Below are 14,218 nucleotides of genomic sequence, written 5' to 3'. Positions count from 1 at the left end.
TTTTGAATAATAAATAAATATTTATTAATACGTCTGTTGAAGAACATTAAAAATGAATAAAAGTACAGTTGAAAGTCATTACAAATTTTTTCTTTGAAAAAAAAATTCAGAAATAAAAAAAATCTAAAAGAAGTTAACATCACATCACCAAAAAATAGCGAAAAAAAAAATGAAGAAATATATTAAACCTTTTTTAATTTTTTTTCAAAAATGAGAAAAATTAGGCCTTTTCACGGTAATATTTAGCAGCAGCAACCATATTAGTTAATTGAGCTCTAACTTCGTCCCATTTTCTAGTTTTTAAACCACAATCTGGGTTGATCCAGAATTTTTCAGGTTGATAAACTTCCAAAATAGTGGCAATTCTTTGAATGAATTCTTCAGTTGATGGAACTCTTGGAGAGTGGATATCGAATAAACCTAAACCAATGTGGTTTGGATAGTTGGCAAATTCTTGAATGTAGTTTGGATCATCTTTCTTTGAGAATTCGATAGAGACAACATCGGCATCTAAAGCTTTGATATGGTTTGGATCTAAATCTGAGTAACAGAAATGAGAGTGAATTTGGACATCATCTTGGACACCGGAAGTTGAGATTCTAAAGGATTTAGCAGCGTAATCCAAGTAATCATGTCTTTCTTGACCATCTCTTAATGGCAAACCTTCTCTAATAGCAGGCTCATCGACTTGAATGACATTAATGCCAGCAGCTTCTAAATCTTGAACTTCATCTCTTAAGGCTAAGGCTAATTGTAAAGATTGGTCTTTTAGGGAAATGTCATCTCTAGGGAAAGACCATCTTAAACAGGTGATTGGACCAGTTAACATACCTTTCATTGGTTTTTTTGTTATAGATTGAGCGTAAACAGACTCTTTGACAGTCATGGCTTGGGGTCTTGAGACGTCACCAACAATAATTGGAGGTCTGACATATCTGGAACCATAAGATTGAACCCAACCGTTTGTGGTGAAAGCGTAACCCTTTAATTTTTCACCAAAGTATTGGACCATATCATTTCTTTCTGGTTCACCATGAACCAAGACATCTAAACCAACTTCTTCTTGGAATTTGACAACTTCGTCAATTTCCGATTGGATGAATTGATCGTATTCAGCAAGAGTGATAAGACCTTTGTTGAATTTATTTCTTGTTTGTCTAATGGCTTTAGTTTGAGGGAACGAACCAATAGTGGTGGTTGGATATAGAGGTAAGTTAAATCTTGATTTTTGTACTTTGTAACGATCTGGGAAAACCGAGGCTCTAGCAGACAAACTTGGAGTAATCTTGGAGACTCTTTCTTGAACAGCTGGGTCGTTGGTGATCGTAGAGGTTTCTCTGGCATGGATGGAAGCCTTGTTAGCAGCTAAAGCATCAGCAACAGATTCTTCTCCGTTGGATAAAGCCTTGGAGATGACAACAATTTCATCCAATTTTTGGGTAGCAAAAGAAAAGAAATCTTTAATTTCAGCGTCCAATTTCTTTTCGTTATTTAAATCAACAGGAGAGTGCAATAAAGAAGAAGCAGAAGCAACAATGACTCTATCTTGACCTAATTTGGAGACGATTGGTTTGATAAAATCAATTGATTTGGATAAATCGTTTTTCCAGATATTTCTACCGTCAACAATACCGACGGATAATGATTGGTTTGGTTTTAAGATATCCAAGACAGCAGATAGTTGAGAAGAGCCTCTGACAAAATCGAAATGTAAAGTGTCAACGGGCAAACCGGTAATAGCATTGAGGTTTGGGATAACATCGCCAAAGTAAGTGGTTAAGGTAATTGATGGGATGGTTTCGGAAGCTTTAGCCAAGTAGTTGAAGGCAACTTTAAAAGCAGATTTGACGTTTTGAGGCAAATCCAAAACCAAGATTGGTTCATCAATTTGAACTTTTTTAGCGCCGGCGCTGGCTAATTTGACTAATAATTGTTGGTAAACAGGCAATAATTTATCTAATAAAGAGATTGGATCTAAATCTAAAGAGTCTTTGTCTGATTTACCCAAAAACAAGAAAGAGACTGGACCAATTAAAACAGGGGTAGTTTCAATACCGATAGACTTGGCTTCCAAATATTCGTCAATTGGTTTGGAACCGTTGATTTTGAATTCAGTTGAGTGAGAGAAAGTTGGTCTAACGTAATGGTAGTTTGAGTCGAACCACTTAACCATTTCACAAGCTGGCAAATCAATTGAGCCCTTTTGTAAACCTCTACCCATTGCAAATAATAAATCTAAAGGAGACAAGTTTTCGTTAGAGTATCTTTGGGGAATAACATTTAATAAGATGGAGAAATCTAAGATTGCATCGTAGTAGGAGAAATCGTTTGAAGGAATTGAATCGATACCAGCATCTTTTTGTAATTTTAGATTGTTGAGTCTAATTTCTTTACCGACCTTTAACAATTCCTCTTGTGAGATCTTTGAATTCCAGTAGGCTTCAGTAGCCTTTTTCAATTCTCTAAATGGACCAATTCTTGGGAACCCTAAGACAGCAGATGAAACCATGATTAAACCAAAAAAACCAAGATAAATGAAACAAGATAAGAATAACTATAAACCGATTATCCAAAGATGTAGAAAATTTGAATGAATAGGAAGTTTTAGAGGAAAAACAAAGGGGAAAAAAAAAGAAGGAAAAAAAAGTCAATTTAAATGACAATTGCAGAAATTTTCATTATGACTGCAATAAAAAAAAGTTTGAAAGGAACGAGAAGCTCGCTGAACGAAATTTCACGTGCGCAGGCACTGGACCAGCAATCAATCGCCAGCCAATCACAGCCACTTCAGAAATGACACCAGTGCTAAAATTGCACATGAAAATGGCTGCTGATTTTGTTGAACAGCCGGAGTTCGACGGAGCAGCTGCGGACAGGATCGTGATCTCCGGCAAGACTCCGGCGATAATCCGTCTGCAGATTCACCGGCGCCACTGCTGTGGATGCACAGAAAAAGAGTGCCGAGCGGGAGTCAAGCCTGCGCCAGAGCCGGTGCCGGCGTGGAGAAGAAAGGGTATAAGCACAGAGCAGCGCTTTGTGCTATTGGCTCACTGCCCAGCTCCAGCTCACGATGGCAGACCAATTGCACACCCAGATCAGAATTGACATTTACAGCTACCTCTTCAATCCCTCCTGTCCCAAAGACGAGAGGTACTGGAGCACCTTCTTCAGCTTGCCCATCTACGAGCCTGCTTTGAATGCCTCCTTTAATTCCTTGGACTTTACCAACTTGTCTCCTTACCAGCTATCCATTATCCAGTCCATTTTTGAGAATTCGCTCACCTATTTGGCTAAAGACAGTTCCAACAATGACAACATCTATTTGATTATTATCAACTTGTTTGTTATTTTGTTCGACAAGTTGAATAACACTCTCAATAGCCACCACCATCATCCTGCTCCAATTGAGAACAAGAACGAAATTCTTATTCATGTGTTAATTCTCAATGGTAATATTAACAATTTGGAATCCAATTTCAAGATGAAATTTTTGAACAACTTTTTGCTTAACAATGAAGCTAATTCCAATGTCAATAAGTACTTAAAATTGAAATTGATCAAGTTTTCCTTTATGTTGTTTTATAATACTATTTTTTTTCATTTTTTGGTTGGTTTAAACAATCTAAATATTCAGTTATTTAATTTCTTCAAAAATCTTGATTTGGACAATGATAATCAAAAACAAAACTTTAAAACTATCAATGACATCTTAATTATTTTAATTTTATTGTATAACAATAATGAGGTCACCAATTATAATAATTACAATACAAATAATGAAATATATGCTACTATAGACAATGAAAATGAAAATGAAAATGAAAATGATCTTGAGAGTGAGAATGAAAATTATATTGGTAATACCAATCTATTGGTTCAATTATTTAATAATGAGAAAATTTCAACGCATATAATTCATGTATTTAATCAATTGATTTCTTTAAATTTAATCGTTTTGAATAATAATAAACCTGATTTATTGGTTCAGTCTTCTTTAAATAATTCATTTTGGAATTTTTTGACTTTGAATAAATTCAATAAATTGAATTTCAACTATTCCGATTTTCTAATCAACAAGTTTCTAACCCCTGAAACAATTGATATATTATACTTTAAAAATAAAAAACAGCCCATCAATAACTCAGATTTATTGATCTTTAATATCACCTACTACAATCTAGTCATCAACAACTTTGATTTATTCAAACGCACCTTCATTCAAAAATATGATTTGATGGAAAATATTGAATTGTACTTGAGTCTAACCACTTTTCTATTTCAGTATCAACATAATAATAAAATCAACCATTCCTTGACAAGATTAAATCTATTGATTTTAAACAAATTCATTAAATCAAATATTGTCAATAATCAACATGATCAACATGATCAACATGATCAACATGATCAACATGATCAACATGATCAACATGACCGAGATGATCAAGTTAACCATAATAATTATCTATTCAATTATAAAATCAACAACAATAACTTTAAACTATGTCATCAAAAAAAACCTATTCTTGATGATATTGAGAATGACAATGAATTTACTTCAATGATTTTTTACATTTTAAATGCCAACCAAACTCTCATTAGATACAACTTGACTTCTAATTTAGACATAATTAGCTATAAATTGTCAGTTATAAACATCTATGAGATTCTATTAATATTAATCAATAACCACACGAAAACTTCAGACCGCTATAATTGGAGCAACTTATTTTTCTCTGTTTTCCAACTAATCAATTTCATTTTTAAAAACGTTGAAAAGTTCAATTTAAAAACAAATATTTCTCATGCTAATAATAACATAAACTCGTTGGTCGAAGAAATTTTAAATGTTTTACTATTGATTTTAATCAATTACAAGCATCTATTCCATGAAAATGATTTAGACAAATTCTTGGTGGATCTAATTTACAAAATGTTTGAAAACAATGAGGTTCTATCTCAAATTATCAATAAACTACTAGCTCACTCTAACAGTGACAGTACTAATATCAAGTTGTTTTCCGACATCATCAGCCACATTAACCAGGCATTAGACTACAACGAACTACAAAACAGCGATATGAATTACAACCAAATCCACACCAGCTTATGTCTAAAGTTGAAGAATTTGAAACTATCTGAGTTCGAAAACAAGGATGTTGCAATTACATTCAGCAACGACGACAGCGACAAACTAGTCTTTGGAAACGAGAGTTTCAAGTACATCAAGAAGGGCAGTTTGGTCTACAAAAACCAGAAAATCAGCCAGCTAAACCAGGCCATCGAGCTATTGATCGAGCACAATCGCCTGTTCTTCATATAACGAGAATTCTAAAGCTCTAAAGCTCTAAAGCTCTTTCTCATATATAGGAGGTTTAATACACATCCGCATCCCTGGCTCTGACCTCGTCTAATTGCCGTTTTGGGACATTTCCGCGATAATCCGCCTTTGAGTGGCCCAAAACGAAAGAAAATATAAAAAAGAGAAACAAAACCAGAGAATAAATCTCTTCACCTCTCACCACCTTCCATCCTGCTGCTGTCCCCAATTACTCTTGTATCTCATTCACTGTATTATAGTTAATCCATTCTTGTTTTTTCTAATACTCGTTTTGTTTTCTGCTCCTCGCCTGCCTTCTCTGCTCTGTTCCCTTTTTGCTGCTATCGCCCGCTGTTATCTGCCTATTGTTAACCTCCAACACAATGTCTGTCCCCCTAAGAGATGGTTTTGCCAACAAGTCCCTCGATGAAGTTTTAGAGGATCTTTTGGCCAGGTTTGTTATAAACTGTCCTCCTGAAGACTTGTCCTCTTCCGAACGTGTTTTTTTTCAAATCGAAGAAGCCCAATGGTTCTACACCGATTTTCTTCGTGCTATAAATCCAAACCTACCTGCCTTGAATATGAAAGGTTTTTCCACAAAAATTATTGAAAAATGCCCCACAATCTGGAAATGGACTGACCAGTACGACCCCAGCTCAGCCTTATCCATCTTTGGTAAATACAAGTCCACCATACCCGTCAGGGGCACTGCTTTATTTAACGCCAATTTGGACAAAATCCTCTTGGTTCAAGGCATCGAGTCTAATTCCTGGAGTTTTCCCAGAGGAAAAATCTCCAAGGACGAATCTGACACCAAATGTGCAATTCGTGAAACTTTGGAAGAAACCGGTTTTGACGTTTCTAATTATTTAATCGAATCTGATTTTATTGAAAGAACCATAAAGGGAAAGAACTACAAAATCTATTTGATCAAAAATATTCCTGAAAATGCTTCTTTTATACCAAAAGTCAGAAACGAAATTAAAGACATCAAATGGAAAAAAATTGACTTGCTTTCAAAACAAATCTCCAAACAATCAAAGTTTAGCAGAAAATTTCAAAATACCACCTTTAATATTAATAACAACAACAATAATAATAATAATACCAATACCTATAATGACCAATACTATATCATAAACCAAATGATAAAACCCCTAATGAAATGGGTCAACAAAGCTAAAGGTCTTAAAGATGAAGAATCTTTGAAAAAATATGCAGAATCTCAATTAAAATCTCAACTAGGAATTGGTGAATCAAAATACCATGCTCAAGACTCAATTGAACAAATTAGTAAAGGAAGAGAGCTTTTGAATTTCCTACAGGAACAACATTTATCTCTTACAAAGGAAAAACAATTGCAACAACAAAAGGTTCAACTGATTTCCACCCAAACTCAAATTCAAGCACAAAGTTCTGCTTCATCCCCCACTGTTCCAATACTTACTTCAAATTCACAATCAATTCAACAACTATTTTCCCAGTCTCAGCCTACTTCTCAAGATAAACCTCAGGAAATCCCCTTTTCTTATCAAATGCCCTATTTTCAATCATTTGTTCCTTCTCAAGGTTATCCAATTTCCGTTCCATTCTATCCAGGAATGGGTTTTCCTGTTTCTTATGCTCCTTACGCTCAGATTTTGCCTTCTTCCATCTCTCAAGAGCAACTTCAAAAGCAGCAACAAAAATTACAAGAACAACAGCAGCAAGAACAGCAAAAATTGATTGAACAACAAGAGCAACAATTACGACAACAAAAACATCTTCAAGAATTGCAATTGAAACAATTTCAAATGAAAAACTGGGAACTACAAGCTCAAAGACTCAACTTGCTCAATACATCTCCCAAAAGACAAAAAAATAACCAATCCCCAAAGAAAAATGTTGAAAATACCTTCAAAGTTGTCGATGACATTAATACTCAAAATTCACCTTACTCAAAAGTCAATAATCCAAATTACAATGGTCTTTCCTCTTATTTGAGCCCCGATCCCGAAGATCTCTCAAAACCATCATTTACCGTATCCGTCTTATCCAAAAAGAAAAAACAAAATTCAGATTCTAATTCCAAGGAGTTATTGTCTATATTAAATTCAAAATCTCTTTTTAATAACCCAAGCTCCTTGCCTGCAAAAACTGTCGATGAAAAACAAGATATTTCCTTAGATGATTTAACCAAGCAAATTGAAAAAAGCAATTTTTTTAACCCTAAAAAGATCGAAAAGGACAACTGGGATCCATTAAGATCTAATAACTACTCTTCTTCTGAATTCGATAGTGAAGATCATGAAGTTTCTACTAGTTTTGAGGAACACTCAATAAAAGATTTAAATCTGTTTCCTCCTCAAACATCTATTCCTCCTCAAACATCTATTCCTTTGAACCATGTTATCAATGAAATAAAACTTAATCACATAGATATCTTTTCCAATTCAAGCTGTGTCAATACCATAAATCAATCATCTAGAAGAGATTCTCCTATAAAAAGAACTCTTTCAATTGACAGTGTTCCTTCAGGCTCTAATGCCTCAGTTTCACATCAAAATCCGAATCATTTATTTAATACCAACTCAAATGGAAACCTCAATATTACTCCAAATTTCAATATTAGCCAAATCGCCTTTTCTAATAATAGCCAAAATGACCTTATCACTGAAAATATTCAACACTCTAATATTGAATCTAAGCCAAAGATTGCTATAAATGAAATCAAGCTTAATCCTGCTGAATTTTTTTCCACAAATACCACTCAAAATAATCTATTAAAAGGAGATGTATCTATAAAAAAAACTTTTTCTAATACCAGCATAAATTCTGTCAGCACAACCAATGACTCGATTTTGGGATCAAATACCTATAGCATTGGTAATCCCATCAATCAGAATCAAGCCATAAATAACATAACTTCAAAATTGATGTCTGAACGATTTCATGAAAATCTAAGGTCATCTCAAACGGCCCCTGCTCCAGCTCCAAAGAAAATGATTATTTTAAAACGAAATGAATCTTCATTTGAAAATAAATCACCATTAGCAAAATCCCCTAGTGTTAATGTTTCACAGGGTCATGTTGAAATTTCAAAAAAAAAGTTCGGTGGTTTACTCAACACTGATAACGCATCATCATCTGAAGCGGTATTTCGACAAAAGAAGTTGATAGATGTTTTAAAAAGAGACAGTGCCTCTCCTAACATAAGTTCATCCAATAGTAATATTAAAGGAAAATCTTTACTAAAAACTCCCTTAAAACTGAATAATAACAATCCTATTGATGGGTCTGAATCTAAACCGAAAAAAATAACAATTTTAAAACGGCCACAATCTAGTACCCCCGCAGATACTCCAGATGATTCATATAACAGTGGATTAGGCTCAAAAAATGTTTCTCTTGAAATTAAATCTAAAAACGACAACTCAGCTTCATCCAAGACTCAAAATCCCCTATTATCTGCATTATTCAAAACCTCCATTCAAGAAGAAAAAAAAGAGACCAAATCAAGTAGTAATGTTCTTAAAGAAGATTCTGCTTCCATTATGAAATTACTTTCCATATGTAAAGATAGCACATCTCCAAAAGAACAATCATTTTCTGATCGAACTCTTGAAAAAGATGACATTTTATACGACGATATAAAAAAAGGGAAAAGATCTAAGGATCTCGAAATAGAAAAACTTAATAATTCTGCTAGTTTAAATTTTGACTCTTCAAAAGTTCCTTCTTCATCTGGGTTGTTTTATCAAACGGCTAATAATAGTTTAAGTTCTAGCTCGAGTTTTTTAAATAGTGGGACTGCAACCAATACCAATTTTTTATCTTTTGATAGATCGCCAAGTATTTCTCATACAGAGAAAGAGGGAAGGAATGAACTTTTACGTGTTTTGCACAATTCTGATAGTTTGATAAAACCCAGTTTATCTAAAAAAAGTTCCAAACACAATTCATTTGTAAATAATGACATAGAATCAAATCAATTTCTGAACATTCAAACAAATTTAGATGAAAAAATAAACTTTGATGTTGAAGATGATCAAACAAATGACAAAAAAGATATATTTCATAAAACATTAATAGAAAATATATCAGATATTGAAATTCCACAATCTCAAAATGATGAAGACCATTTTGATGATTTCAAAAGCTTTGACGATTTTAAAAGTTTTGAAGATTTTGAAGATACTGATCCAGATAATAATGTTGAACATAAAATTGATTTTAAAAAATTCAACAACCAAGAAATTGATGATGTCGATGATTTCAACGGTATATATCGAAATAAAATAAACTATCAGAAAGCTGATGAATTAAATATTGTTTCAGATTTTATTAGTCCTTTTAATTTAGGTAATTCCAAAAACGTTCTAGGCGCTAGAGATGCTTTTTCCTTTTCAAAGCCAAGTGCAATTGGTTCTCATAATCAAAAGCCCCAATTTAATCCTTTTGGATTTGATAGAAACAAATTCAGTAATCGTGAATCTTCTTTTACTATTCCACCAGCTATATCAAATTCATTAGGGACTCACCAATTAGTTTCTACTCACTCTTTAAATCCCAATTCACAGTTGAATGCTAACCATCCTTTAAATCCTAATAATCAGTTAAATTCAAAATTCAAATTGCTGCCTTTGTTAGAGAAGGATTATTCAAGTCAAAAACCTAATCCTGTAAGCACTCTCAAGATAAGGATTTTGAAAAGAAATGAAGGTTTGAATGAATTTTATTCCAACCCGACACAATAATCTAGTTGTAGATGCTTTTATATATCCAAAAGGTTTTCGTTTTTGTTATTGCTAATGATTATGATTATGATTTTTATAAACTACTATTTTTATTATTGTTTGTTAGTTGCTATTTTATGATTTTATTGCAATGTCCTTTTTTAATTATTTGGTCTCTAAAATTGTTTTATATAGAAATTTTGCTTTATTTAAAATCAACGATAATTTTTTATATTTTTTTCGAATACTTAAACGTAAATTGATAGTGTTAGGGAATTTATTCTTGCTTAGATAGAAAAGAAGAAAACAAAACTTAATAAACTTGAACTAGAAATAAAATATAAAAAAACAAGATAAAAAAACGGTGAAAAAACTACTAATAGCTTTTATAAAACAAAAACTAAGATATTAGATAGATAGATTTGGCTGATTTAAAATGTCCAAAAAATAAAATAAAATAAAATAAAATAAAATAAAATAAAATAAAATAAAATATAAAATAAAAACGAATGAAAAATTAACAGAAAAAAAATGCTTCAGTACCAAGTAGCAAAAGGATCAGACTCGGAGTAAATGATGCTTTGATCATTGTAAACAGATACATTTTTACTTCCACTGTGTTTGAATGTAAAACCAATGAAATATCTATCGTCAATCTCTTTGTCGTTCATACGCTCAACAGCTGTCTTTTTAGCAATAACTTCTTTGTATTTTGCCATGTCTTCTTCATTGGTAAAATCATCAAAGTAGCCTGCGTCTTCTTCATCATCAAGCTGAGGTGTGAATGGAGGAACTCTGGTTCTTAAATTGTCCCAATCGATTTCATTGAAGTAGGGCATCATTTTTATTTGGGAAAACGATCTTAATCTTTCGTTGGGAGAATTGATCAAATGAACAATTAAATGCCATGTTCTATCTGAGAAAACATATTTTCCATTGTCATATTTGGGTCTTCTTAAAGACTGTTTCCAGTGACGAAGATTAGCATAAGTATCATTTGGTGTATTTCCAGAGAATGGAGGATAACCAACAAGAGTTTCAAATAGCATGCATCCCAAGGACCAGTAATCAATGGTATAATCATAGGGTTTGCCTTCAAGGACTTCTAGTGCCATATAATCAGGAGAACCAACAATTGAATTGGCATAATGGATATCTTTTTGTCTTAGGCTTCGATAGGATTTCTGTCTTTCAGACACTGAGCCAGTAGGTAAGCCATAGTTTAAATCTTTGACAGCAGCCAATCTCTGTCTCATGTTTTCAATTCTATCAGTTGATACAGAACCTGCAGCTAAACCAAAGTCAGTTAATTTGATGTGACCTTTGGCATCAATGAGGAAGTTTTCAGGTTTTAAATCTCTGTGGGTGTAACCCAATATATGTAAAGCATTAACCGATGCAAACATCTCACTGATATAAAAACGAGCATGAGGAGGAATTAGAACACCAGTATTGTTTAGCAAAGTTCTGTAATCGCCACCTGGAACAAATTCCATAGCCAAATAAACCGATTCTTTATCTTGGAAAGCATAGAATAGTTTTACTAACCATTCAGATCTCGTATTGGTTAGAATATCTCTTTCAGTTAGAACATGTTTAGTTTCATCCAATTTCATCAATAGTCTTTTGCTGAGAACTTTTAAAGCGACAATTTCTCTTGTATCTTTTTTTCTAGCCAAATAAACTTGGCCATAACCACCTTGACCAACTTGAGTGATGATGGAGAAGTCTTTATGTTTTGGCTTAATTCTTCTTTTTCTTAATAGAGCTCTTTCCTTTCCAGTATAAGACTTCCATTGATATAATCTTTCTTGTTGGTTTGGGATTTTGAGTATGTTTTCTTCAGCCTGTTGTTGTCTTTGTCTTCTAGATATAACGTAGTCAAACATGTCGCAATAATAATCTAAAAAATACATTTGACAGACGTTTACCAATCTTTTGTTCTTGGGAGAATTTGCTTTGAGATAAAAATCTCTATCTAATCTTTTTGCATATTGATAATGGGATCTATTTACATTATTTGAATAATTTGTGTTTCCATATTGAACACTTTTTGTAGGAGAAGCAGGAGGGTTATTTTCTTTATTTTTTGAATCATAGAACAAATTGATTTGTGATTGTTGTTTGTTTCCAAAAATGTTCATATTTTGTTGAGAGTTGCCTTGGTTTGTATAAAAGTTGTTATTGTTATTGGTGGGGATATCAGTAGTGTTGACTTGAATTGACAGAATTTTTTTTGTTATTTCTTCCAATTCAGGATGAGAAGAAGAATTTATATTAGTGTTGTTGGTAGAGTTATTAGTGTTTATGTTTGTGTTTGTGGTTGTGGTTGTGGTTGAGTTTGTGTTTGTAAGTTTAGAGAAAAAACTATTCATTGTAAGAACTCAAGGATGAATAAACAACGAAGGAAAGTTCAAAATATAACAAAATATAATGAAATGTAAATTCCAAGGAAAGAGAACAAATTCTTGATGTTTATGAAGGGATCCTGAACAACTAAAAACGAGAAAACAAAAAAACAGAAGAATCAGGGAATGAAAATAAATGCTGGTGATTAGATCAAATTCTTCAGGACGAGGAGTCAGGACATGAAGTTGCAACAAATCGAGGATGGTTGAAATCATCAAAGCATTTTTCAAGAGATTAACTGAATTTTTTGCACTGAAATGAAAAGGAAAAGGAAAAAAAGACAAAAAGATTAGGAATTGTTTACATTTTTCCGTATTGGGGAATACTTTAAAAATCCAGAAAGAGGGATCATATATGTGATTGTGTGCAATACAGTGCGGATATATGCATTTACATGCATAGTGCCTTTTACTTGAGTCAAAAAGAGTCAGAAAATAAAGTTATGGGCAAATGTATTAGAGTAATATAAGAAAATAATAAGAAAATAAGATGAGAAAGTAAAATATAAGTGGGAGAAGTGAAATGCTATATATTTATTAAGAGTAGAGACATGTGATGAGGGAGTTTCACCAGTCTCAAAAAACAAAAAAAATTCATCAAGTAAAAGGAAAATAATTCGTGAGATTAGAAGTTGTAGGATATTCTGTTGAAAGAAAAATCTGTTGATACCAACGATTTTAAGTTTGAAAAGCAGTGGTTGATGCTGTCGTTTCCGCCGTAATAAAAGTGAGTGTGATTGATTGATTTGTTGTAATTGAATTTGTTTTTTGTTTTATTGTCGTGGTCTTGGGAGATTCTGTCATTATTATTATTTTTGTTGTGTGAAGCATTTAGATGTTCGATGGAAAGTTTGTAGTTGTTTAGTTTTATTATTTTCAACTGAGAGTAATCCATATTATTGTCAAAAATGACATTTAACGAATAGGTTAGAATTTTATCAAGATTAAGCCTGCATCTTTTGTCGTTTAACACGTTTATTTTTAAAGATTTTAGAATACGGGGATTTAATTTTAGGATAGTTTTATTATATCTCTGGTAAATTATCGAATTGATTTTATTTGGATTTCTGAAATCTGAGATTGAAAAATCATTAATGTTTATGTTAATTTTCTTGGTTAAAATCTGGATTCTAGATTGAAAAAAAATTATATCTCTAGAACCAATAACTAATCTATTTAATTTGTTTGGATCTGTATTTGATTTTGAGTTTAATGATGATGGTTTATTTATGAAAATAGATTCAAATAGCTTTTTAATAGCTAGCATCGCAAAGAGACCGTTATCAGATAAAGAGAATAAGAGAAGTTTGTCAACAGGCAAAGAATTGATGATATCTTCAACCATATGTGGTGGTAATTTGTTGAGCATTTTGAGTGAGAATATTATTAATAGATATTAAAAAGTATAAATTGTTATTATAATTTAAAGAAAGCTGATTACAGTGAATTGAAATAGATATAATTGTGTAATTGTAATTGAACAATGATGGTGATTTGAATATATTGGAGAAATTGAGGAAATATGTGACAATTTATATGATTTCAAAAAAAAAAATTAGCTACTTCACAAATCTATGAGCAAAAATATAACAAGTTCCTGCGATGGAACTGCTCTTTCATTCTATTAAACTTTAACACCAAAACCTGTTCGTAGCACTGGAACTGATGGCAATATTAATAATGCCCAACTTATTCTACAACCCCATGGTCACTCAAAAAACGAGGCGAACCAAGCCAGAGAGCAAAAAGGAAAAAGAAAGAAAAAAAAAATTAAA

At 32.4% G+C, this 14,218-nt stretch overlaps 5 protein-coding genes across 5 annotated transcripts; 2 read left to right on the top strand and 3 right to left on the bottom strand.

Annotated features, from left to right (window-relative positions):
* Positions 1–37: 37 nt before the first annotated feature.
* On the bottom strand, positions 38–2,647 carry MET6 (5-methyltetrahydropteroyltriglutamate-homocysteine S-methyltransferase). Its single transcript, XM_020192910.1, has one exon. It carries the CDS (start codon positions 2,507–2,509, stop codon positions 221–223), a length of 2,289 nt encoding a protein of 762 aa, XP_020048062.1. The 5' UTR covers positions 2,510–2,647; the 3' UTR covers positions 38–220.
* A 331-nt stretch (positions 2,648–2,978) lies between these two features.
* On the top strand, positions 2,979–5,442 carry ASCRUDRAFT_137866 (uncharacterized protein). The gene has a single exon (XM_020189129.1). The coding sequence runs from the start codon at positions 3,071–3,073 to the stop codon at positions 5,321–5,323; it is 2,253 nt and encodes a 750-aa protein (XP_020048061.1). The 5' UTR covers positions 2,979–3,070; the 3' UTR covers positions 5,324–5,442.
* Positions 5,443–5,703: 261 nt separating this feature from the next.
* On the top strand, positions 5,704–6,336 carry DCP2 (decapping enzyme complex catalytic subunit; the record flags this gene model as incomplete). Its single annotated transcript, XM_020190456.1, has 1 exon — positions 5,704–6,336. A coding segment is annotated over one exon (633 nt), but the record flags the coding sequence as incomplete, so codon positions are not given.
* A 4,219-nt stretch (positions 6,337–10,555) lies between these two features.
* Positions 10,556–12,631, bottom strand: ASCRUDRAFT_75045 (serine/threonine-protein kinase). The gene has a single exon (XM_020192909.1). The coding sequence runs from the start codon at positions 12,408–12,410 to the stop codon at positions 10,572–10,574; it is 1,839 nt and encodes a 612-aa protein (XP_020048059.1). The 5' UTR covers positions 12,411–12,631; the 3' UTR covers positions 10,556–10,571.
* Positions 12,632–13,068: 437 nt separating this feature from the next.
* Positions 13,069–13,812, bottom strand: ASCRUDRAFT_69490 (uncharacterized protein; the record flags this gene model as incomplete). The annotated part of the gene is made up of 1 exon (XM_020191677.1): positions 13,069–13,812. The coding sequence occupies one exon, from the start codon at positions 13,810–13,812 to the stop codon at positions 13,069–13,071; it is 744 nt and encodes a 247-aa protein (XP_020048058.1).
* Between the last annotated feature and the right edge of the window lie 406 nt (positions 13,813–14,218).

This window comes from Ascoidea rubescens (assembly GCF_001661345.1).
Source record: "Ascoidea rubescens DSM 1968 unplaced genomic scaffold ASCRUscaffold_4, whole genome shotgun sequence".
In the NCBI taxonomy this organism is placed as follows: domain Eukaryota; kingdom Fungi; phylum Ascomycota; class Saccharomycetes; order Ascoideales; family Ascoideaceae; genus Ascoidea; species Ascoidea rubescens.
Note: the sequence above shows the minus strand (reverse complement) of the source record. Positions and strands in the feature narration are given on the sequence as shown.

Excerpts from the sequence above, each read along its gene's own strand:
- ASCRUDRAFT_137866 (XM_020189129.1), top strand. The coding sequence starts at position 3,071 with ATGGCAGACCAATTGCACACCCAGATCAGAATTGACATTTACAGCTAC.
- ASCRUDRAFT_75045 (XM_020192909.1), bottom strand. The coding sequence starts at position 12,410 with ATGAATAGTTTTTTCTCTAAACTTACAAACACAAACTCAACCACAACC.
- MET6 (XM_020192910.1), bottom strand. The coding sequence starts at position 2,509 with ATGGTTTCATCTGCTGTCTTAGGGTTCCCAAGAATTGGTCCATTTAGA.